The 27,997-nt window shown below is 31.0% G+C and overlaps 1 protein-coding gene across 1 annotated transcript; it reads left to right on the forward strand.

Moving 5' to 3' along the window:
- The first annotated feature begins 1 nt into the window (after position 1).
- Positions 2-27,990, forward strand: LOC113385226. The gene is made up of 5 exons (XM_026623056.1): positions 2-384; positions 22,623-22,791; positions 24,983-25,119; positions 25,444-25,636; positions 27,417-27,990. Exons 1-5 carry the CDS (start codon positions 237-239, stop codon positions 27,817-27,819), a joined length of 1,050 nt encoding a protein of 349 aa, XP_026478841.1. The 5' UTR covers positions 2-236; the 3' UTR covers positions 27,820-27,990.
- Positions 27,991-27,997: the final 7 nt, after the last annotated feature.

A 27,997-nucleotide genomic window follows, 5' to 3' on the forward strand; every position in this document is an offset into this window, starting at 1 on the left:
CCAGCGCCAGCGCCAGGCAGGGCATACCTCGCTATTCCAATTCAAGCGTTTATTTTGGTTCTTGGCGTTCGACGACGCGTACGGCCGGTGATTTGATGTGTGTTGTGATTTGTTGTGTGTCAAATAGTTACAATGTTTTACACTAAAATCATGTCGTAAATTGGAACTGTACAGCACATTCCTATATCGTGATGATAGTGATTTATTATTTTATTCGTATTCATTAATTAATAGCCATGGCTCTCTACAACCGACGTGCGTGGACACTGTTTCTAGTAGTGTTATGCTTGTGTGAGTTGCTTATTAAGTCAAGTTATGCGTTGCAAGATCAAGAATGGATTCTTTCGAACAAACCAGCCGTCAGTTCAAATTTAAATAATATAGGTAAAATATTATATACATTTGTTTATATGTGTGTGTGTGTGTGTGTGGATACTTTTAAGTGATCATTTTAGTTTTACAGTAGAAACTCAATTAACCGGACAAATTGTTGTCGATGGGCGATCGGATAATCGAATTTTGTGTATTTATTAAAAATATCAAATACATACATAAATATCAACGAAAATCAATACTCATTAAGAAATTAACACTTTCTTATGTATATACACACATAGTTTCTTAGATTACATTACATACAAATACTAAACTGCAGCATTTATCATGCAAAAATTCGAATTGTAGGTATGTACATAGTATTTAGTATTTATATGTATGTACTACATACATATAAATTGGTTGCAATTGGGTGTCCAAATAATATACACACATAGTTTCTTAGATTACATTACATACAAATACTAAACTGCAGCATTTATCATGCAAAAATTCGAATTGTAGGTATGTACATAGTATGTAGTATTTATATGTATGTACTACATACATATAAATTGGTCGCAATTGGGTGTCCAAATAATATACACACATAGTTTCTTAGATTACATTACATACAAATACTAAACTGCAGCATTTATCATGCAAAAATTCGAATTGTAGGTATGTACATAGTATTTAGTATTTATATGTATGTACTACATACATATAAATTGGTCGCAATTGGGTGTCCAAATAATATACACACATAGTTTCTTAGATTACATTACATACAAATACTAAACTGCAGCATTTATCATGCAAAAATTCGAATTGTAGGTATGTACATAGTATTTAGTATTTATATGTATGTACTACATACATATAAATTGGTCGCAATTGGGTGTCCAAATAATATACACACATAGTTTCTTAGATTACATTACATACAAATACTAAACTGCAGCATTTATCATACAAAAATTCGAATTGTAGGTATGTACATAGTATGTAGTATTTATATGTATGTACTACATACATATAAATTGGTCGCAATTAGGTGTTCAAATAATATACACACATAGTTTCTTAGATTACATTACATACAAATACTAAACTGCAGCATTCATCATGCAAAAATTCGAATTGTAGGTATGTACATAGTATTGTAGTATTTATATGTATGTACTACATACATATAAATTGGTCGCGATTGGGTGTCCAAATAATCGCAAATCCTTATAACCGAGGCCCGGATAAACGAGTTTCTACTGTATTATAAAGATCGTGATTGTTAACCGATTTTACTACAGAATAATTCGAAATCCTTAAAACATGGTTCAGGTTATTACGCGAAATGCAATTGTTTTCTAAGTATTTTTTACATTTTGGTCTGCTACATTTTTATTTCTTTTATTAACTTCCCGTAGGGTAAGTTATTGTAATCGTCAAAAAATCAAAATTGAAAATTTTTGCATTTCTCGACGTTTTGAAGGTTTCTGAACATTTTGGCATACCTCAGAAAAAATGGTGTGTGTGTGTATGTATGTATGGATACAATTTTTCGGTCACGTTTTCGGGCGCACGAATCAATCGATTTGAATGGTTCAAAAAACATTCGATTCCTATTGATAGGGAGATTTTGGCAAAGGCAGGACCTGTAGTTACGCGGATAAAGAGCAAAGAGTGCAGAAAATAGAAATCGAGTTTTTGAGAGAACGGAGCATCCGTTTGAATGATCTAAAAAACTTGGGAGAAGTGTTTATTAGTTTTTGGCAAAGGCAGGCCCAGCCATTTCGAAGATACGGAGCTAAATGTGCAAAAAATGGCAGTTTTTGAGAGAACTAAGCGTCCGATTTAAATGATTTAAAGAACTTTCTGCTTGTCTTAACAAAATAATTGATCTTGGAAAAAAAATCGTTTCAATTTTTTTATTTTATTTTTTTTTTCTATATCGAAAATAATTTAGATTTTATTTTTATTTCTGACTAAAGTTCTAATATACTTTAAACAAATAATTTCAACTTTGCAATTCAGTTTATAAAATTATTATAAATATTAGACCATGTTACAATATTTATAATAATCTATTTGTAAACATTTAATATTCCTCGGACATTTCGTTACGGTACGGGAAGTTCCAGCAATTTGCATTAAGGCACGATGCCATACACCCTACTAGTTTTGGTTTTTACTTTGTACAATTTAATTTTGTTTTCTATAGCCTGATTTTTGGGTCGACTTTTGCGCAAATAGTATGTACTATAATAAAAATTGTATTTTTTTAGTTTATGTAATATTTATGAGTCAATAATCTATCCGGTAAAATCATATAATTCGTAATCACCAAAAAATCTAGTAGTATTCTTCAGTGTCTTTAGATCCAAACCAAACTAAACCGAATCAGCCAAGTGCGTGCTTGCTAACCCTGACTGCTGAAAACTTCGGTTGGAATAGTTATCTAAAAACATCATAAACTTGAATATTGCAGGATTTTACACTGAAAAGTATCAGTACGTGTTGTTAAATTAATTTTACAATAATTATTTTATGGAGTTAATTTGTATTCTATGTTCATTAAATTAGTTTCTATTGTTCGACACTATAAAAGTTTTGAGTAAATTGCTGGTTTAAAGTTTTGAGTGCAAATTTTTGGTTGTATTATGGATTTTTTATTTCTTTTATTAATAACAATCAGAACATTAATTACATTCTATGAGTTATTTTGATTTACATTAAGGGGCCGTTTAAGTATTACGTAAGCACTATAGGGGGGCGGAAGGGTTGTTGATTTGCTTATTTTGTGTTGACATGGGGGGCAGGGGAGTCTGGTTGATTACGTCATCGGTAGTATTTTTATTTTTTTACATTAATTGCAAAATGTTTACGTAAGCATGGGGGTAGGGGGTAAGAGCTTTGCTTACTTTTGCTGACAAAGGGGGATGGGGGGTAAATAATTGTAATAAATCTGCTTACGTAATACTTGAAGTATTTATATAACGTAGTTATGAAATTTGTTGTTGGGTTATAATTTAACCCTTGTATCTGTGGACTGTATTAGACACGATTTGTTGATATATTAAGTATTTGTTGCAGTTCTTATTACAATCACTGATTTGTTACTAAGTTATAATGAAAGAAGATATATTTATTGGTTATTTACATGTTGTTTTGCGGACTTTAATCTTAGATTGTACAATTAGTTCCATCAAACTATCCGCGGACTTTAATCTTAGATTGTACAATTAGTTCCATCAAACTATCCGCTACTCCTTCTACCAGGGGAACCCGTATAAAACTCAATGCCATGAAGATTGTCACATTCATGGCCAATATAATGAAACCAAAATACGTCCGAACAATTATAGATAGTAATAAATTGTATCTAATATATGATAATTTCCCAGTGGGTAATTACTAAATGTTAGTACAATTTATTGGATCAGTTATAGGTCAAATATTTTTTAAGTCTTCTTAATTCTGGGGTAAGGAGCAGTGGAGCAACAAGTGAGTTGGGGTGATTTTCTCATTTGTAAGGATGATTGGTGTGGATCCGTTTTTATAATGCTTGTATATCATGCACATTTATTCGTCCTGCAGAATTTTATTTCTATCATGCCAGGATTCACCTGTTATCCATTCTGAGTAGTTTTTGATGGCTAGAGCAGCCCCAAAGCTCTATTCAGTACGACCAGATGAGAATTATTATCGTTTTATAAACTATATTTGTTTTCGAGTGCTAATTTTGATGTATATTCGATAAGCCGATAAAGTTAGCTAACTCTGGATTTGATAGTTACAATTTTTGTTGTGATGTGGGGTTCCATACCTAGGTATTCAACATAATTAGAAAATTTTATAATGGCAAAAGCAGTTGCACATCGATATATGAACATAATTTTAGTGAAAGTGCTCAAGGTTGTGCTTCAACCTATAATGCCAAATTCTTTGCAGAAAATTTCGGATTAACCAAAAGACTGGTGATGATATTTTAATGGATATGATTATATCAATTATCTACATATATTGACTTAAATTTTAAATAAGTAATTTTTATCTTATGATGCGGCTTGTTTTTAGAATCAGGTATCAAGCTATGATATCCGATTTTGGTTCAATAGTATTTATGCACACATCTTGTTTTTTATAACAGTTTTACTGACGTCTTTAATTGTCTATGTTTAATCAAATTGTGAGTATTATTATCGAATTACAATTCTTTATAAAGGGAACGCCAGAAACGTTACTTGAATGTTTGCAATCTTTTGTTTCTATACTAAACCTTAAATAACTTTCGAAAATCTTTTACACCGTCTGTACGAAATCTATCTAAAATACAATAGAATTCGCTTAGTATGACCTCGCATATATTGACCAACCGTTTATTATGACGTATTTACACACAATGTTTGGTTTTTATTAAAATTCTTATTTTTTTAAAAATTTCATTTTAATTTTATTGTTTTAAAATGCTTGTTGTAATGACCGACAAGCAATTCCTTTACTTCACAAACCGAAATTCTTTAACAGCCTGAAGATATGAAAATTATATATACAATAGTATTAGAGACTGTCTCTACAATAATATAAAGAGAAAAAACATGCAAAAATAACAAATTGTACTTACATTTAAATATACATTTGTATGTACATAATGCACTAAATAACGTACATTAATTAGTACAAATTTCAACTTCCCGTAGGGTAGTTATTGTAATCGTCCAAAAATCGAAATTGAAATTTTTTACATTTCTCGACGTTTTAAAGGTTTCTGAACCTTTTGGCATACCTCAGAAAAATTGGATGTGTGCTTGTGTGTGTGTGTGTGTGTGTTTTGTATGTCCGCATTTTTTCGTTCACGTTTTCGGGCGCACGGATAAACCGATTTGAAAGGTTCAAAAAACATTCGATTTCTATTGATAGGGAGATGTGCTGATTAGTTTTTGGTAAAGGCACGTCCAGCAGTTACGGAGATAAAGAACAAAGAGTGCATAAAATAGAAATCGAGTTTTTGAGAGAACGGAGCATCCGATTTGAATGATCTAAAAATCATTCAATTAGTAATGCTTAGGAGAAGTGGTTACTAGTTTTAGGCAAAGGCAGGCTCAGCCATTTCGAAGATACAGAGCTAAATATGCAATGTTTTTGAGAGAACTAAGCGTCCGGTTTAAATGATTCAAAGAACTTTCTGCTTGTTTTAACAAAATTGATTTTAGAAAAAAAAAATTTTTTGTATATCGAAAATAATTCAGATTTTATTTTTAATTCTGACTAAAATACTAATATACTTTACACAAATAATTTCAACTTTGCAATTCAGTTTATATAATTCTTATAAATATTAGGCAATGTTACCAATTTTTATGATAATCTATTTGGAATATTTAATATTTCTCGAACATTTTGTTACGATACGGAAAGTTTCAGCAATTTGCCTTAAGGCACGGTGCCATACACCCCACTAGTTATTTAATAAGTATGTATACGAACGCAATGCAGTTATTATGTTATTCTATTAAAATACTTAAATACATAAATATTTAATATTTACAAGAAAGTTTTTTCTACAAAAACGTTTGTATGACGTCCGCATAATAATGACGTATTTGCCGTGTATCTTCGATGTCATACTAAACGGTTTCCACAGTATTTTAGCTTTCGCCTGCTTTTTTACAACGAAAGAAATTATTTGGCTAATGCCTGTCTAAGGACAATCTATAATGGTCGTACCTGTAGAAGAAATATATGAAGTAATTACAGCCGATTGCGTTGGTCTACTTAGACCCAAGTGATAAAACGTCCGCGCCGTCATGACGTCGATGTCCATTCTTAAAAAGCACTCAAGTCGAAGCCATTACTCGGTTTATCGGCAGAACTGGGACCGGTGCGGCGCCTGTGCTATCTGCGCTTTTAGTCACATTCGACTTTTTTGTCGGGAACCAAAGAATTTTTGATAGGATATCCTGATCAATGAAATATTCTTAGTAATTTAAAGTGCGCTCTTACAGGTATATACGTACATATGCGTAAATGATCATGGGCCGATAGCCAAAGAGTTTGCACGTTAATTCCTACGTTGTCTTTTTTTTTAATATTATAAATTATTTCAATTTTTTATTTTATTTTAACTCGTTTTATTTAGCAATCAGAAATACATAAAGATTCCTATGAGCTAAAATGACAATATTTAAGAGCGATCCCTAAGAAGAGCTCCAATGAGATCTCAGTTTAACAATTACTATGATAATATTATATTAGACCTAATGTAAGACTAAGTTTAAAGGCCATTGTCGTTTCAATCTCCTTGTACCATAAGGTAAATTATTTTAATGTTATAAAAATATTTATTTCGTGTGTCAGCGATACATAATTAACTTTCCGTACGTTAAAATCGACCACGAAATTTTTTTTATATCTACGTTTCAAGGCCTTCTGAACATTTTGGCATACCTCAGAAAAAATTGGTACATGTGTAGTATGTAGTATGTATGTGTGTGTTTGGATATAATTTTTCGTCGAAGATATTGGGAAAACGGATCAATTGATTTGAAAGATTCAAAAGTCATTCGATTCGTATTGATGGAGAGATGTGCTGATTAATTTTTGGCAAAGAGATGGCAAAGAGACCGTTCCGGAAATGCGTAGCAAAAAGCGTAAAACCAACCACTTTTTGAAAGAACGGCACGTCCGATTAGAATGATTCAAAAAGAATTGATTCGCATCGGTTGAGTGAGTAATTGTGTTTGTCGGAGATACGGAGTAAAAAGTGCAAAGCAGTTTTGAGAAAACTGATTGATTTTGCTCTTTTTGCTCTGTATTTCTGGAACGGCTGGACTTTTCTTTGCCAAAAATTAATCAGCACATCTCAGAAAGGCGTCTGCAAAAGCGCATCAGATTGGACTGATTTAAAAAGCATATTGCTTTTATCGTTTTTTGTAGATAAACATAGATAAAAGTCGCCTAAATATTATTATTGTTATTATTATATACACTTATATTATACATACACATATAAACTATGACAATAAAATTTACAGTATTTATATTGATTATTTTAAAATATTTAAAATAATTGTTATTACTCGTGTTTCATAATTATTAACTTCCCGTAGGGCAAGTTATAGTAATCGTAAAAAAATCGAAAATGAAAATTTTTATATCTTTACGTTTCAAAATCTTCTGAACATTTTGGCATACCTTAGAAAAAATGGATGTATGTGTGTGTGTGTGCGGATACAAATTTTCGTCGACGATTTCGGATGAAGCAATTTGAATAATTCAAAAAACATTCGATTCGTATTGATAAGGAGACGTGCTGATTAGTTTTTGGCGAAGGCAGGTCTGGCCGTTCCTAAGATACGGGGCAACAAGTGCCAAAAACGGTAACTCAGTTTTTAAGAGAACGGAGCGTCCGATTTTAATAATTCAAAAAACATTGACAAGATGAAGAACTGATCAAATTTTCATGAAGGCAGGTCTAGAAGTTTCGGAGATCTAATGAAAATAGTAAAAAAAAATGCCAGTTGGCGGTCAAAAATGATCATTAGACATATGCACATGAAATTATGAGATATTTTATAGAGATTTTAACAATAAGTATAAATTTTGTTCATTCCTAAGGGTTCCATGCCAATGTTTATCCGTTAGCCGCCGGCGCAGCGCTTACGCGCTTTGACATTTCATCTCTATGCAGTTAAGCAGTACGATTGCTTTGAAAAAAGTTCAGAATTTTCAAAATATGTCAAAATAAAGAAAATATTGTTTTTTTTCAAAAAAAGTAATTTTTTGTCAAATTTATAGTTTCTCAAAAATCTAGTTTTTTCCAAGTAAAATTTTTTCAAAAATGTTAACTGTTTTTATAAAAAATAACAATATTTAGTACGGGAAGTTCCAGCAATTTGCCTTAAGGCCAATGCCATGCGCCCTACTAGTTATTTATTTTTATTACGCGAACTATTTTTACTACAGGCGAAGTTGCAGCAATTTGCCTTAAAGTACCTTGCACCATTAAGTAAAGTTTTCGATTCAAACTAAAAACAGTATAGATAAAGAAATTAATGTCCTTTTAATAAGCTTCACAGAGCTTTCTTCTAGAGTCCGATCTATTTCAGACTATACGATATTTTGGGGCAAATGAGATAATATACAGCTTGTGCGAGGGCAGTTAAATGGACTCTTTGAATTTCTCGGAAAGGCGTCTGCGGCAACGAGATAAGCGGACGCCTGTTATTTTTTCGATTGTCTTTGGAGTTTTGCCTCTTTACCTTCGATGTCAACAAAAGTCCCGCTAATGGAATGATTACACGAAACATGTTCCCGGCTGCCCGGGATCACAAAAAACACCCTAATTGCTATTCCAAAGTAATAACTATCAATCTTATTGCGATCCTTTTAATATTGATAAACAGTATCAATGAAATGTAAATTGCGTGGGCTTCATTCGAAAACCTAAAGCGAGTCGAAAAATTTAAATAGTATCTCAATTTTTAACAGAATGAGATTATATATGCTAATAAAGGCGCTTAAATGAATTTGGTTGTGGTTTATTCAATATGAAATGCATTAGATTTAAATAATACTATTTACTATTAAAACAAGTTTGAAGTATCACCCCTATTATCTAAATTAGTTTACAATGTTGCAAATTAGTGTTCATCTTTTATCTAAACCTAATCAAGAATTAAACAATAGTAATCAAAATTCACTCAAAATTGCAAATATCTCGATTTATTTTGTAATTTAAAATAGAATAATTTAAAAAAATATATGTCAAGCGATTTCAATGATTATGATATAAAATAAAAATTAAACTTGTTGTGCATGGCATAGTGATTTAAGGCTCGGCCCGTACACCTCAATGAAATATTCGAATAATTTTAAATGTTTTCAAATTTTATAGACAAAATATAAGAGCTTATAAATTGGACAGCGATGTTTTATATAGGAAACAGCTGGACCTGCCTTTGCCAATAATTAATCAGCACGTCTCCTCATCAGTAGGTTCACACGACTCTTTTTTGAATTATTAAAATCGGTTGATCGATGCGCCCTAAATCGCGGACGAAAAATTTTGTTCATACACACACACGTATCAATTTTTTTTCTAAGGTATGCCAAAATGTTTTGAAACCTTCGAAACTTGAAGATATGCAAGTATGAAGATATACATATTATAAATATGCATCCCTATGGGCAGTTAAAAAATTACTCAATTTGATATTTGATATTATTTTATGTATTTGTGGAAAACAAGTTAGGGTCGAGGATTTTGAATGCTGTATTTTTTATTATGTAATTCAGAACCGCTTGATTCTATTTTAATTTTGCAAGACAAGTTTATTATACTTCATAATTTTATTTTAATCAACGGTCAATCTTTAACAAGAAATCTCAACTTTCTCTATTTTCCTAAAATAGCTTACATACCCAGTTTATATTATATACAATATCTAGTATGCAGGTAACCTCCTCATGTTACGGTAGTTACTTTCCAAAAAGTTGCGTGTTATGCGAGTCCGTATTATACGGGACAAAGAACTGGTACAAAAAGAGCGGTTTCGTTACAAGAATTCAAAATACTAAGCTACATATCATGATTTTATAATAAATATTGTTATACTTATTATTATTTTTAAGTAGTAATATACGTTACATGAATTATGTGATTTTTTGTCATAATTGACTGATAAGTGCTACCCAACAATCAACATAATCCTTTTTTGCAAGATATCCTCATTCTCTAAGCAGTTTTCCGTACTACCTTCATATCCGTCCATTATTTTTTGCAAAAAAAATATTTGCGATTAGTTGCTTTTAGCGAAAAGATATTTATATATTTATCACATGCAAAGTTATCACTATTAAAATTTTATGCTCATATTATTTAAAGGATCTTGACTAATTGACTAATTGTTCGGATAAGCCTAGAATTTTTTATCTATAGAACGTACGTACTCGAATAATAAGTATCAATATTAGTAGTAGATTTTACTAGTTTTAGATTAAATAACGTTTGATTTTTATAGATTTCACTATATTTTTTATTTTATTAAGTTTTTGCTAAATTCTAAAACCGTGCTAAGGGGGATGGAATCAATTTTTATACTGTGTAAGAGCGAATCCGTGTTATAGAAGTACCGTGTTATGCGAGGGTTACTTGTACTTATTTTATTTGTTATTTATCTATCACATTTAAAGTTATTAAATTACCAATTATCCATGTTTGGGTGTAAAATACATATATATGCAAATACAAGAAACATTACACTATAAAATGAGCTCTTAACATTGTACTAATAATATGCTAACGAAACAAATAACTCTTATTAACTTCCCGTAGGGTAAGTTATAGTAATCGCAAAAAAATGAAAATGAAAATTTTTATATATTTTTACGTTTCAGAACCTTCTGAACATTTTGGCATACATATATCCATTGAAAAAATGGATGTATGTGTGTGTGGGGGGATATAAATTTTCGTCGACGATTTCGGGAACGCGGATAAAGCGATTTGAGTAATTCAAAAAACATTCGATTCATATTGATATGGAGACGTGCTGATTAGTTTTCGGCGAAGGCAGGTCTAGACGTTCCGAAGATATGGGGCAAAAAGTGCCAAAAACGGTAACTCAGTTTTTAAGAGAACGGAGCGTCCGGTTTGAATAATTCAAAAAACATTTTACTTGTATTGACAAGATGAAAAATTGATCAAATTTGCATGAAGGCAGGCTTAGCGGTTTTGGAGAACTAATGAAAAAAGTAAAAAAAAATGCTATTTGGCGCTCAAAAATGATAATTAGACATATGCACATCAAATTATCAGATAATTTATAGAGATTTTAACAATAAGTATAAATTTTGTTTACATTCCTATTTGTTCCTTACCAATATTTATGCGTTAGACGACGACGCGGCGCTTACGCGCTTCGATATTTCGTCTCTATGCAGTTAAAGCAGTACGATTGATTTGACAAAAAGTTCAGAATTTCCAAAATATTTCAAAATAAATTTTTCTTTAAAATCTTTTTTTTTTCAAAATAAAGTAAATTTTTCTCAAAAATTTACTTTCTCAAAAATCTAATTTTTTCAGAGTAATTTTTTTTTCAAAGATGTTAATCTTTTTAAAAAAAATAATTATTGGTACGGGAAGTTCCAGCAATGTGCCTTAAGGCACGATGCCATGCGTCCCACTAGTTTAGATAATAATAATTAATGTTTTTTGTCTGAAACTTTAATAAGTCTGTTAAATAGATATACAGTGTCACTTTGATGAACAGTTGCGCGTCCCTAGTAGTAGTCAAATGTAGTGTTGTGTAGTGCGAGTGCGGCTGATAGTATTGTCTGGTAGTCTAGACTCGGTCGAGCGTGCGTCGTTGCTGGCGCCGGCGCCGGCGCTTGTTCGCGTTCGAGTCGGATGGGTCATAAGCCGTTTGTATCGTGCGCTCGCCACCCTGACGTTCTCACTGACAGCCATGTGACTCACAAGATATGACCCTCCGAATACTGGCTAAAGTAGCTTGTTTGAATTGCGGTTTGAATCGTAACAGTAGTAGTCCAGTCATTTGGTGCAAAAAAAGGCTGTTGCCGGTACAGTACTCCGGGAATTCTGAAAATTGGTAATCTCATAGATTTCGAGGTGCTCTTTACGAAAATCAACTTTGCCAACTCAAATTTTAACAAGTTGCCGCCATATTGAAAAAATGGCGTCAAACAACAGCTTTTTTAAAATATCTTCTTTCTGGCTGATTCTACGATAAAGCAAAAAAACGAAAAATATTTGAATTATTTTATTTCTAGATCTTATTCGCTTAATTTAACATTTAAAATATTTAATTATTAGAGACAATGTCGTCAAGTTCGAAGTGCTGTTATATATGGAGAGATTTGATACTACGGTGAGAGCAGCAAAGACTTTGAGGCGACCGTACTCTCAAACTATCAATTTTACAAAAAAAAACGGTTTTCTAAAGAATTGTAGAAAATTTTATCTAGTTTAATTCGTACATAGATACTTTTATCGTAGAATGAGCCAGAGAGGAGATATTTTAAAAAAGCTGTTTTTTGACGCCATTTTTTTAATATGGCGGCAACTTGCCGTTCAAATTTGAGGTGGCAAAGTTGATTTTCGTAAAGAGCACCTCGAAATCTATAAAATCACCCATTTTCAGAATTCCCGGAGTACTGTACCAGCAAAACGACCAAATGACTGGACTAGGCGCCTGCCTTCCAACTAGTTCAAATTGAAACTAATTTAAAGCTTCAACTTTAATTCACCCCATAGGCAGTTAATTATTTAGAAGAATGCTTTATTTTAAATCTGATTTTAAATTATATTTTCCCCAATTATTAACTTCTCATAGGGGTATTCGAAAAAATCCTAATATTTTTGTTTTGTATATTTTTATGTTTCAATGGTTTCTGAACATATTGGCCTACCTTAGAAAAAATGGATGTGTGTGAATGTGCGGATACAATAGTTTGTCGACGATTTCGGGAACACGGATCACATTTGAATCAGAATCAGAACAGATTTAAATAATTTAAGAAACATTCGATTTGTATTGACGGGGACATGATCTGATTAGTTTTTGGCAAAGGCAGGTTTAGCCGTTTAGAAGATACGGGACAAAGAGTGCCAAAAATGGTAACTCAGTTTTTGAGATAAAGGAGTATCCGATTTGAATGATTCAAAACATTTTATTCGTATTGACGAAGTGAAGAACTGGTTAAATTTTTAGTAAGGCAGGTTCTGCGGTTTCGGATATACGGTGGAAAATGTTTCAAAAATTGGCAAATGACGGTCAAATATGATCATTAGACATGTACACATTGTGAAATTATGAAATATAGATATTGTAATATAGAAAAGAAAAATTTTGTTTACATTTCTATGGGTTCTGTACCAATGTTTATCCGCGGCGCTTAAGCACATCGATCTTTTTACTCTAAAATAGCTACACAGCGCGATTGCTTTTAAGGTGGTATTCTAGTGTAGAAAAAATCAAAATTTTTTTTATTTCATATTTTCGAAGTTTAACTATCTAAAAATATGGGCTTTTGAAAATTTGAATTATATTCGGAGATATAGGCATTTTACTGACTCGATACTGGTTTGACTTCACACAAAACTTTAAATGCGTTTTTCTCAGAACAGACTTTTTTAGTACTGTTGACACGATTTCTCGGGTTTTAATCGACCGATTCACTTGAAATGTTCAGAGAGTCTTGTTTATAGACCTATCTATAACCCGAACTAGGATTATCCCCAAATTCCAATTTTTACTATTTTTAAAAAATTCGAGAAACTCAAAAAACAGTAAAGAAAAACACTTTTTTTTCAAACAGTCGCCAATTTGCAAAAAAATACTTTTTACTCATCGCTAGTTAGGGCGATTGCGACATCATTGTAGATTAATAAATTTATTATCTTTTGCATTTCCGATGGCTAGGAGGGCTGAAATCATGTCAAGACTGAGGTGCCAATTTTTTGAGACCACCCACTTCATCAGCTGCCAGTTTTCCAATTTTCAACTTTTTTATTTTTTAATTTTTGTTTTGTATTATAATAATATTAATAAACAAGTGGTAAAAAAATGGATAGTAAAAACGTTCATTGCCTACTAGTTTAATATGTTCTTTTAGTGATTCTTAGGAATGTGAAGCAAATTTATTATGACAAAGTCTCCTAAATGATCACAAAATCATTTTTAGATCAAACTAAATTTTAATGTGTCATATTTAAATTAAAATTTCCAATTTTTTTTTGCTAACTTTATAAATTTATTTCTTAAGAATTCATATTCATTCGTATGCGTTGCATGTTTGTAACTGACCGATGTAACGGTTTTTAACACACTTTAGAAATGATAGTCACTTGCCGATGCGAAAATACATTCTTTCTTGTGAATATTCCTATTTAATGAAGAGTAACTCAAATGAAATATTTAAATATTTTAATGTTCTTACGCGAAGAATGATTGTTTCGCAATAGTATTTTTTTCGTCAAATCGTCAAATTTATGAATCATGATATAAAATATTTTTCATTGTGTGCAATACATTTATATCAAGTATCAAATTAGCAGTTCGTATTACTACTTAGCTTCGTCTTGGAAGCTTGTAGCACAGCTAACAGCAATCGGACAATAATAAAGATAAAAGTCAATTAGTCATTATGTCAACGAATGAATCAATTAATGCATATACAATATTATCTTTATAACTGGTCATCCAAAGTCTAGGTATATGTGCAAGGGATCGAAAAGTGTATTATTTATTTTCTGTAATCATTTTAAAAGCTTATACCTGTTCGAGATAAATGCAACGTGCTATCTGTGCGCTCTATTTCGAAACAGGTATACGTCTGCGTGCTTTTACTGAGGTGGCATTTTTTATCTTGAAGAAACATGCAAACAAAGAAGTAAACAATATTTCAAACCTTAAATTCTGTACTTAACGTAATGTTAAACCGAACGATAGGGTTTACGTATTTTTAATTTATCTGCAGTTCAAAAGAATTCACCAATTTTAAATACATAAAAAATGGAAATAACTTAATCATTATTTAATAAGTAAATAGTTAAAATTATATAATTATCAATAAAATATTGTGAATTTTATATCGAATGGAAAAACAACTACTGAGTTGTTTTTTTCAACATGCTCTTGTAGTATACAATGTCCCTTTTCGGCCGACTATTGTAAATTCGACAAATTTATTGAATGTCCTTTACTGGACAGTTGTAAATAAAAGAGATAATGAAAAAATATATATTTAAATACATTGTTCAGTTGCTTCAATTGCTATGTATATAGTACATTTTGTAACAGTAAAATATGTACAAAAAAATTTCATGCACTTTTCTCATAATAAGTTCATCTTTTTTTAAATCATATTCTATTTACTAATACAGTAGGTACATTTTTCGTAAAAAATATGAAAAAAATATAAAACATGATATCTGATATAGACTATAACAGATAATATGCAATTAATTATTACAAAACTAGCTGAAAAATAAATAACCATTTATTTTGTAGAATAAATAAATATTTATTTTATTAAATAAATAACTATTTATTCATTTACTTATTAGCATAAATCGAAAATCTATGTTCTCTATAAATTAGTTTTGAACTCCATGTCAGTAAAACACATCAAAAATTAAAAAAAGTTATTTATTTTCAACACTATTTTAAACTGTTAACACAATTTATTATAAATAATCTTTTACAACCTAAATGTCTAGTTTTACGTTTACAATTTTATTAACTTGCCCTAGGGTAAGTTATTGCAATTTTAACATTTAATTACTCAATTTACTTGACTTTACTAAAAAGATGTTTATAAGTAACTATTGTTGTTATACGTTTTATAGATGTTGCTTGAAATAATTTCCCAGAGGTGACTTTTGTTTTTACATTTTAAGTCATTCCGAATGAAAAGGGTCAAAAGTTGTAAAATATGAGAAGAGTTTGGCCAAACTGTTATTATATTATTTATTGCTTTTTTTACGTTTTCTCATATTTTTTTAATATAATACAGCTATCCCGAAAATTACATCTTTGTATGAAAAAAACGACAGTTTTTAATATGATGAATAACAAATATATTTAACAAAAAAGATATATGGATATATTTAATATCAAACACATTTAATTAATTATAAGAATATTAATTTATCTCAATAATTGTGGTAAAAAGATATTCCAACAGCCACATTACTTCTAATTGAGTTTTGTTTTATTATTGTTTTTACTCTAGCTTAATTCATTGAATAAATATTCGATTCAAAATTTAAGTTCTGGTTTGTAAAGATATAATCTTTTCTTTACTTTCCAGTTTTTTTATTTTTATCTTTTGTCATTGTCGAACTATATTTTTTTTTATAAATTTATAGATTTTGTAAAAAATAAATCTGTTTTTGCTCACCTTATGCTATCAATTATATATAAACATTAATTGAAAACATTGATACTCTTTGTTTTGGTATTTCAAACAAGCTAGCTTATACACACATAAAATTTAGTTTTTATCATAGAACAGAGAGTTTCCATCTTATCTACGTATTTCCATAATAAATAGATTAAAACTAATTAAAAACAATGATACTCTTTGTTTTGGTATTTCAAACAAGCTAGCTTATACACACATAAAATTTAGTTCTGATCATAAAATGGAGAGTTCTCATCTTATCTACATATTTTCATCACAGATATAGATTACTAACAATTTGTAACTGTAACATACATTTTGTAGTGTTGTATTTTGACAGTAAAACAATAAAAATGTGGCTGTAGATTAAGCAAATCATAATTCAGTAATAATTTTGTGTGAAAACATTTAAAACGGGTACTGTGTAAAACGGGGGATAGGTGTAGTATTATAAAGTTTGAAAAGGTCAACTTGGGATCTAGACTCAAGCGATTCTTCCCATATGAAAGAAATTTGCTGAATATCAGTTTTTATTAAAATAAGTTAGTTTTATGTTGTTATTAATAGTTAATTTAGAGAATATCCTGGTTTGATCAAGTACAAAAAGTCTCAAACTAATTACTTGTTACACTTTAGAAAAATTGCCGCAACGCAATATGGACGGGATTGGGCTTATAGTTCGTTTGTTATCCTAGAAGCGATATGCGTTTCAGTTTGTACGCCGTCGTTTCGGCTTGCGGCTCTATAATTTTGTCCAATTTGAGAAACAAAACATTCCATGCTCATAATTATAGAGCACGGTGCTCACGCCCATGTGCCGGGCCAGGGACCAGGGTCTGGGGTCCGCGAAACTGTTCACGAAATACCTGCCGACAGAGTAGACCAGGGCTTCTTAAAGTGTGGGTCGCGACCCCCAGGGGGGACGCGAGACTACTGAAAAGGGGTCGCAAAAATCTGATACTTTTCAATCATTATAAACAAAATTTTAAAATCAGTATTATTAGGCCGATTATTTTCACGATAACTTATGGCTTTCTCAAGCTATATATGCCAAATATGCTATTTGGCCAATATTTTAAATAAAATCAATGATATTAATTTATTAACTTGAGGCCTTTGTTAAAATAATTCTTATATGGAAAAACAGAGTAGAAAGTGGATCGCTCGAAATGTTTCCATTTACTGACGTGTATATAATTTGTAACAATATTTCAAAAAAAGATACTCCTATAACAAAAATCATAATTAATCATTTGAAGAATATGGAAGTTTACATGCTTAGGTATTTTCCCAATGATTTCGATACACAACAATGGATTTGCAATCCATTTTCAATTGAAATGAAAGAAATTAATTTTTTAAACTTAAAACTACAAGAAGAATTTACCGAATTAACAAATGATACTACCACACCACAGTGATACTACCACCAGTCGACCACATGATCGACTCAATGACTCCTAATTTTAACAGTGTTGACCAAAGTAAAAACGCAAAACTTGCGAATCAAATTCAATTTAATTATTTTCTTTTGATGAGAAAATAATTGTTTTTTGGATTAATTCTATATAAAAATAATATAGTAAACTTTCTAATAACAGCAAAGCATTTATCATAAAATATTTTCACTAAATAATAATACTTCTGCTTTCTAATTTTTCTTCTGCTATTTCCATTCGAGAATTAATATTATATCGGGTATTTCGATTAGCATATTATTACTTTTAAACAATTATATATTTCTGTAAAAGTAAAAATTCAATATTATATATTTTTTGCTGCTTAAATACTATTACTATACTTTAAATATCAATCCGAGGGGGGAGTTGTATCGGAGTGATAACTCCGGAGTGAGTTACCCATCTCTAATATATATATATATATATATATATATATATATATATATATATATATATATATATAGTTTTATGTCAACGTTTCTAATTATATATAACATGAATGGGTACATATTCTTCAATTCTTATTTTATTTACATTGTAAAATAGTGCGATAACGGTTAATATATATTTTATTATTTGGAGGAGGGGGTCGTTTAAAATTTCCTAAGCTTGAAGGGGGTCGCTATATAAAAAAGTTTTAGAAGCCCTGGAGTAGACGACTCTGTTTGTCTTCCTCAGTCGTTCACCGAACATTTTCGGCTTCTCATGCGCTTTGCCATGTTACCATGCGTAGGGCCCAAACCAATCAACTCGTCATCATCATTATCTCTGACTTCGACTCTATATACTTAGAAAATTATAGATATAAAATTCGAAACCAGTTCGTTATATGTATTTTGAAAAAAGAAAATTTAAGTTAATAAGGTATTCGAAAGGTACTTAACTGATCGTCTTTTCGGCTATAGTATGGCATAGTCATTATAAATGAAACAGAATTGAGCATTTTATCGTAATTCCGAGAAATCGTGCTAACAATTATTATACGAATAGTTCTTTCGTAATTTTGAATCACTTTCTCACGTATAATTTTTAACTTCCCGTAGGGTTAATTATAGTAATCGCAAAAAATCAAAAATGAAATTTTTTATATATCTTGACCTTTCAGAGGATTCTAAACATTTGGCGTACCTTAGAAAAAATGGATGTATGTATGTGCGTGAGTGTGATCGGATACAAATTTTTGTCGACGATTTCGGAAACACAGTTCAACCGATTTTAATGATGATTTAAAAAACATTAAATTCCTATTGATAAGCAGACGTGCTGATTAGTTTTTGTCAAAGGCGGGTCAAGTCGTTTCAAAGATACGGGGCAAAAAGTGCCAAAAACGGTAACTGAGTTTTCAAGAGAACAGAGCGTCCGATTTTATTAATTCAGAGAAAAGTTTGCTTGTGTTAATTTCAAGAACTGATTATATTTTTGAAAAGACAGGTTTCGGCAAATCTAGTAAAAAAAAGTAAAAAACTAGTGGTGTATGGCATCGTGCCTTAAGGCAAATTGCTGGAACTTCCCGTACCGTAAAGAAATAATTGAGGAATATTTAATGTTTTCATATAGATTTTTATAAATACTGTAACATTGTCTAATATCTATAAGAATTATATAAACTGAATTGCAAAGTTGAAATTATTTGTATATTAGAACAGAATTAAAATTAAAACCTGAATTATTTTCGATATAAAAAAAAACATTTTTTTTAAAAAAAAAGATAAAAACAAATTTTTTTTACAAAAGTAATTATTTTGTTGAAACAAACAGAAAGTTTCTCGTATGATTCAAATCGGATGCTTAGTTCACTCAAAAACTGCCATTTTTTTGCACATTTAGCTACGTATCTTCGAAATGGCCGGACCTGCCTTTGCTAAAAACTAATCACCACTTCTCACAATCATTACTATTTGAATGTTTTTTATATCAGGATACTCCATTTTCTCAAAACCTCGATTTGTATTCTCTGCATTTTTTGCTTCGTAACTCCGTAACGGCTGGACCTGCTTTTGCCAAAAAATAATCAGCACATCTCCCTATCAATAGGAATCGATTGTTTTTTGAACCATTCAAATCGGTTGATCCGTGCGCTCGAAAATGTGGACGAAAAAATGCGTACATGCAAAACCCACACACACATCCATTTTTTCTGAGGCATGACAAAACGTTCAGAACCTTTCAAAACGTCGAGAAATGCAAAAATTTTCATTTTAGATTTTCGGCCCATTACTATAACTACCCTACGGGAAGTTAAAAATGCCAATTGGCGGTCAGAATAGAAATGATCTAGTATTGGTAAGATAGTTCCTGCTTAAATTTTGATACTTGTGCCTGGCTTGTTTGCACAAGTTATGGCACGGTCTGCGAGTGCTTTAGAAATTGCTTGATGATATTTTTCGATGATTTTTTTTCTGTTTAATTTTGTTTTACATAACGTGCCGCAGCCGTACGATGTTGATGAACGGAATGTTAATGAATTATCGAATGCGGCTGTTTCTCTTGCTCTTGCTCGCACACATCCAAGATCGGATTTCACACAGCTCCCAGTAGAACTAAAGACTCCATATAAAGACGTGTTTTTGTGGTTATGGTCAATGCTCTTGCTCGATTCTCTTCTGATTAATGCACGAACCTTGTATTTGTTTTAATATCACAACTGTATATCGTATATTTTATAACGATATTCTTGTACGCAAAAGAGAGCTGCCTGCAATTAATCATTTAGGAGCTTGCATTTACGCTAGAGCATTGCGATTATTCAAACACAATTTGTAAGCACCTACCTGCAGTAATATTAATAACTAATTTATATGCGCACTGCGCAGACTTCGACTGAATTCTTGAACGAACCTGGCTTCTTCTAATGCCTGCTGCACACCATCCAAAAGCTTTCGAGTTCGAGTCTTTTGTTATATCACAAATATGAAATTTTTACATTTATAGATGTGTGAGTGATGAAGCATAGAATTCTGGGTTGCAGAGATCTACTTACAAAAATAAAATTGATATTGAATTAATAAGGTGGAGAGAATTAACAAAATCTACGAAAAAAACGTTCACTTTTAAAATTTGAGACGATTCGTACAGGCTCAGCTTATTCTTACATGAAGTTATATTTGTATAAAGTGGTATTAATTTAAATAAATAATTTTTTTTAGTATATGTTACCGTGGTTGCTCGATCGAGTGCTTGAACCATACGTACCTTGCAATTATGTTTTTTCCAGCAGGATAAAATTAATCTATTTCAAGACGTTCTGTTTTTTTAATGACTTTAAACTCTTTTTTCTGCAAAAAATCGTATTCTCAAAATTTCATTTACATTTTTCAGTAGGGTTATTCGATGGTCTTTTTTGAATCTCTTATTTACAAAATGCCATGTACTCAAATTTTTTAAATTTGTAAATTACACATTCTGATTTATACATCACTAGTTTCAACTACTACTCAATCAATAATGTTTTTGAAATGTCAAAATCTTCTCATTAAAATGTGACATGCATGTGGAATCTATGTGGATTTCAGATTGCTACCGCCGCTCGGTTTCGCTCGGTGTTTCTCTTTTAAAATGTATTTGTAAATAGAATTCGAATCTTGGTTTCGCTGTCATTCTTCTGCTAAGAAAAAGAAGCGTTAATAAACTTTTTACATATTTTTCATTAGATTGAATTGATATTCATTGAGGCTCCTATAGTCCTTCTTGTGTATTCGCATCCTTGCTTTCATCATAGAGTGCAATGATCGATTGAAATAAAAAAATCAAAATTAGAAAACAAATCAATTTTTGTAAACCCAGCAAAGCTGCTATTTTGCAGGACAATAGGGCCTATTGGAAAATAAAAAAATATTTTTTTAAAATGTTCACAATTTTTATTGGCAATTATAAATTTATTGTTTTTGTTTGTTCAATGTTAATTAAATTTTTCTACAACATTTATATAGAAACAGGAGAGTTGTAATAATTTGTTTGAAAACATGGCATGGTAAATCACATTAGTAATATTTATTAAGCTTGTTGAAACAAATAGGTTTGTCTTGACTTATTTCTGTTCCTGCCCATACCATTGGCATGCAATTAAAAGTACAGCATGTTCATTTTCCTTTGTATATTAAAGTATTTGTTGGACAGTAGGCACCGTACCGAAGTGGTTAAGGAAGTCGGATATGAAACATTCTCTGATACAACACCGCTCGGATTAACTCCGAGAGAGAGGTTGTATCCTCTGACCTAACTCACTCCGGAGTTACCCAACTATAATTCGAATCACTTGATTCGAGTTGGTACATCGCTAGTACCTAAAATGTAGAGTTCTTATTCAGTGAGGAGAACGAACATTTAGGAAATCTTATTTAATGAAGTAAAGTGTTATTATTGTAATGTTAATATTAGAAATAAAACTTTAAAATTTTAGCAATACGTAACTATAAATGTTTCACTTGAGGGGGCGTCCATTAATCACGTGAGGTTTTTTAGGGGGAGGGTGGGTTAGACAAAAACTCACGAAACAACACGTTGGGAAGGGGGGTATGGTAAGATATCACGTGTATTTATATTTTAACTGATTTTTTTTTTAAAAATCAAACATTTTCAAAAAAAGAATCGAAGAAAGTTTTCATGTAACGAAAAATACACGTGATGTTTGGTGGGGGAGGGGGGTAATTTTGAATATCACCACGTATCACCAAGAGGGAGGGGGCTCAAAAAATGCTTAAAAACTAGCTCACGTGTTTAATGGACGGCCCCTGACGTATTTGGTGAGGGTGCTTACTTTTTTCAGTAAGTGGAATTTATAATTTCAAACAGTAGTACCCAAATGGTATACGTTGCACTGGATGAACATACGCACCCAAGTTGTTTATACAGTTAGGGTATAGAGCGCTTCATAGGTCTGTTGGTCTGTTGATAATTACTAATTCGTTCGTCTTTCAGATGTCGGCGCCGTCCGGTGCTACTGCAACCTGCCAGTGTGCGTGGGCACCAGTTACATGTGCCGATCGGAACGAGGCGGCTGTTTCTCAGACGCGGCCGATCGCAGCCAAGCCAAGCAAAAGGACACGTATCGCGCACGACACGGTTGCATCGAATTTTTAGCCGAATTGTAAGTTAAACTAGTGGGGTGCATGGCATTGAGCCTTAAGGCAAATTGCTGGAACTTACCGTACCAATTTTTTTTTTTTGACATTTTTGAAAAAAATTTACTCTGAAAAAATCAGATTTTTGAGAAACTATAAATTTTTGACAAAAATTCACTTTCGTTTGAAAAAAATTTTTTTTGAAAAAAAATTATTTTTAAATATTTTGGTAATTCAGAACATTTTTTTCAAAGCAATCGTACTGCTTTAACTGCATATAGACTGCATATAGAAATATCATAGCGCGTAACGGCCCAGCCGTCTAACGGATAAACATTGGTACAGAACAACCCATAGGAATGTAAACCAAATTTATACTTATTGTTAAAATCTCTATAAAATATATGATAATTTGATGTGCATATGTCTAATGATCATTTTTGACCGCCAAATGGCATTTTTTTTTACTTTTTTCATTAGATCTCCGAAACCGCTAGACCTGCCTTTATGAAAATTTGATCGGTTCTTCACCTTGTCAATACAAGTAAAATGTTTTTTGAATTATTAAAATCGGACGCTCCGTTCTCTTAAAAATTACCGCTTTTGGCACTTTTTGCCCCGTATCTTCGGAACGGCTAGACCTGCCTTCGCCAAAAACTAATCAGCACGTCTCCTTATCAATACGAATCGAATGTTTTTTGAATTATTCAAATCGCTTCATCCGTGTTCCCGAAATCGTCGATGAAAATTTGTATCCGAACACACACACACACACACACATACATCAATTTTTTCTAAGATATGCCAAAATATTCAGAAACCTCTGAAACGTAGAAATATATAAAAATTTTCATTTTCGATTTTTTGCGATTACTATAACTTGCCCTACGGGAAGTTAACTAGTTTCATATATTTGATAACTAGTGGTATGTGGCATTGTTGAATTTATACTGGCACTCTCCTTATTTTTCAAATATTAAACCGAAATAATATATTAAAGATTAAAACTTGAAAATTTTCATATTTTTATATAGAAATACAGTGTTACTTCGACATACGAGTTTAATTCCTTCTGTAACCATGCTCGTACGTCCAATCGCTCGTATCTCGAAGCAATTTTTCCCATATAAATACATTGAAATACCTTTAATTCGTTCCAGCACTGTGGTTTTTGTCAAATTTTTTAAACATTAAAATTAAATTTGCTGTTTATTAATTTATTTGTTTTTTCCTGTCTATTCACGATATTGCAGGAAGAATTTGGACATGTTTCGTTGAACAATTCTCATGCTCGAATTGTTGCAACCTTTTCGGGGTAATTTTTATCCATATTTAGAGCTCAGAAATGAAAATGAATTATTGTTATAACCTTTATCATCCCCTTTTTTTCTATTATCTATGAGTTGTCACGCTCTTACATCCTCGCCATCCTCATATTTTTCAATAATCGCACGCTTTAATTGAAGAGGCATTAATTTTTTCTTTAGACCCATTTAGACCCACAAAAAGCAAAAATCGCGAACTCAACATAGTCACTATCAATGTATAGTTGAAATTTCAAAATTCAAAATAATTCTCGATATAATATATAATTAGTATTAATATTAATATATAATTGAAGTACTTATGAAATGATTCACTGCAATGAAATAGCCAAAATATTCTATAGTAGGATTATCATTGCCATTATTTTTTTTTTAAATTTACCGATTAGCATAAAATTCGATTTCAACTCAGATAGCTATGTTCAATTGCCTGGACAAGAATTGCTCAATGATATCAAATGCTTATTTCAATCACGCATTATTGTGGCATGAAATAATATTTTTTTGGCCATTCAAATATTTTAGCCGTCGTATCGAAAACTTTAAATTTTTCATATAACTATTTTATAATTTTCAATTAAATCTTCTTATCATTACTTGATAAAAATACACAGAGAGCGCAATGAAAGTAAACTGAGAAAATACATTTTTTATATGTATGTGTATGTGTTTATATATATATATATATATATATATATATATATATATATACTATTATTATTTACTCTTAACAGACCGCACTAGTATATATTTACCTCAAAGTGTATCAGGAAATCCTTTATTAAGAAATCAATCGTCAAGACTATGTTATTTTTTCAATTAGATGCATATTAATATTTTTGTTGCGATTATTCATTGCGGCATATTATTAATTGTTAATAATTTATTCCAGGCAACAAGGCTTGGAGTGCTATAATGCGTCGCGAGGTGCAAATGCCTCTAATGTTGGCTTGATGTGGTGTTGCTTTAAGGATATGTGCAATCACGTGGACAATTTAGACATCAGAAATTTAAGCACAATTTATACTGGTAAGCTAATTAAGATGGTTTTATATTTTCAATGATGCTTGCAATAATCAGAACCACATAATAATCTTACGGCTGAATCAATATTGCTCACACTATGAGATAGCCTTGAATAAAATATTTGGCTGTATTTTAAATAATTTTAACGGCATATTAACCGTGCATTCAATTGTATTATGAAGGTTTTATTTCACAAGATTTATTATAAGAGTGTAATGAATGCGTTTTTTTAATGATTTTAGCAGAACCATGCTTATATTCTTAAAAAATATGTATTTGTCATTGCGCCGATTGCTTAATGACGTGTTCACATTTTGATTTTTGCAGGCGGGGTAACAAGAACTGAATTGTATGACGACAGTCAAACGTCGACATCTGGAAACGCCATCAATGATGATTGGTTCAAAGCAGCAACAATAGCGGTTCCTATTTGTGGTGCTTTAATTTTGTTCGTCCTGATAGCTTTGGCTGTGAAGATTTTGAAAACTGAGGGGGTGAATGATCAGGCTTCAAAGTTAGGGTGGGTATCAATCAAGACTTTATAAATTGTTCTCATAATCTCTAATAAATGAAAACTTGTTGAGCATTTGTAAATTGCTCATATATTTCTCATGGGTTTGTTTTGGATGTCATCATTAGTACTGTAAATTGATTTTTTTTTAAATCATTGAAATCGGACAGAAAATTCAATAATAACCATTGTCGTACCCCTATCTACGCATTATCTAAAACTATGCCCAGGAGATCGACGGGTTTTTAAGAAATGCATTCCTTAAAAATCCGTCCATCTCACTATAGTGCTTTATTTCCAGAGCTCGAGAAAGTGCATAATTAATATCGCTTTATTGTATTTGAATAGAATGGAATTCTTCTAATAATATTGCTTGTTGACCATTGATAAAATTTATTTTCTAAGGATATTGTGGCCATATTGAAAATTACAGAAAAAGGCCAAAATTAGACTATGGCGGCATTAGATTTTTTAGTATGTATATTTACAATGTCGCAATTATGGCGACATTCGTTTGTTAAGGGTTAATACCATTAATAAAGTTCAACCGCTTTTTATGAATTTTACATTTTTTATACATTATATATATTTGAATTTTTCAACTAGTAAAGTTGAATGAATTTGAAAATTGGTAGAAAACACAAAATGTGGTAAAACATATGCTAAAAAAACATTTGAAAGTTTTGCGTTTATTATGCTCATTGTTCCTCAATCTCGTTTTTCCCTAAACCCTTGGCAATAATATAATAAACTAATAGCACTTTGCATACTCAACGTGAATCGATTCCTTTAAACCCACCATGTCAATTTCTATTTCAATATTCAGTGTTTTGCCAATCATATTTTAAAAATGCAACTGATGTAATTAGCGGCTAAGAACCTACGATATTTTTGAAAATTCAAATAAATCCGGATACGTATTTTGTACTAATTGAAGACTGCGCAAACTTTGCTACTATATTATCTAACACTAACAATAATTTAATTTCATGATGTATTTTTTTTTAACTTCCGGAAGAGTAAGTTATTATAATCGTCCTAAAATCGAAATTGAATTTTTTTACATTTCTTCACGTTTTGAAGGTTTCTGAACATTTTGGCATACTTAAAAAAAAAACGGTGTGCGTGTGTGTGTATGTATGTATGTATTTATGGATACAATTTTTCGTCCACGTTTTCGGGCGCACAGATCAACCGATTTGAATGGTTAAAAAAACATTCGATTCCTATTGAAAGAAAGATGCACTGATTAATTTTTGGCAAAGGCCGTTTTGGAGATAATGTGCAAAAAACGGCTGTTTTTTAGAGAACCAAGCATCCGATTTGAATGATTCAAAAAACTTTCTGCTTGTTTTAATAAAATAATTGCTTTTGGAAAAAATATTTAATTTTTTTTGTATATCGAAAATAATTCAGATTTTAATTTTAATTCTAGCTGAAGTTCTAATGCTCGCTTTGAAATTCAGTTTATATAATTCTTATAAATATTAGACAATGTTACAGTATTTATAATAATCTATTTGAAAACATTTAATATTTCTCGAACGTTACAGTCCTGGAAGTTCCAGCAATTTGCCTTAAGGCACGATGTCATACACCACTAGTTACATATTATTTTTATATATTATTTTTCATATTTATTTAATTATAATTTATATTAACTTCTTTCAATGAATCATAACTAATTATTTCATAAAACCATTAATGTCATTCAGCTCTTCTTGTTATCATAGGTTTAATGTTTAAAAAACAATTTTTAAATAAATAATTCAATAAATATTTATTACAGAAGTCATTATATACCTGGAGCACCAGCGCAGATGCACTATTCTGGTCCCACAAATAGTCTAAACTGCATGCCATTGCTGCTGCAGGTATGTGATAATGGATGTACTGACACATCTTCCAATCATAGCACAGGTAAAACGTCTACTTCAGCATTGCCATTACTTGTGCAAAATCATACTAGGACTAAATTAAGTTATGAGAAGAAAAATGAATTAAATGCTAAGCTCAACCTGATAAATAATTTGGAGTATAATTTGAAACCAGGAACACAAGATAATAACAGTTATAAAGCAAAAAGTCATTTAAGTGACTCTTTGAACAAAGATAATAGCTTACTCAACACAAATTCTTCTAGTACTAAGATAGAATCAAAATCATATAATAAGAACATAGGCTGGAGTTAATTGTAAGAGATACACCATATTTAAAAAATAGTAATAGTAATTTATCTTTATAATGTACATATGTGTATATAGTATAGTAGTACAGTGTTGTATAGAAACACTGTAAAATTATTTAAAGTAAAGTTTTTGAAAAATGCTTTCAATGCTGGTTTTGCAAGAAAATGTCTTAAAAGCCAGT

This window comes from Ctenocephalides felis, unplaced genomic scaffold (assembly GCF_003426905.1).
Source record: "Ctenocephalides felis isolate EL2017-DRISC unplaced genomic scaffold, ASM342690v1 CF-g0.4_SCAFFOLD_03571, whole genome shotgun sequence".
In the NCBI taxonomy this organism is placed as follows: Eukaryota; Metazoa; Arthropoda; class Insecta; order Siphonaptera; family Pulicidae; genus Ctenocephalides; species Ctenocephalides felis.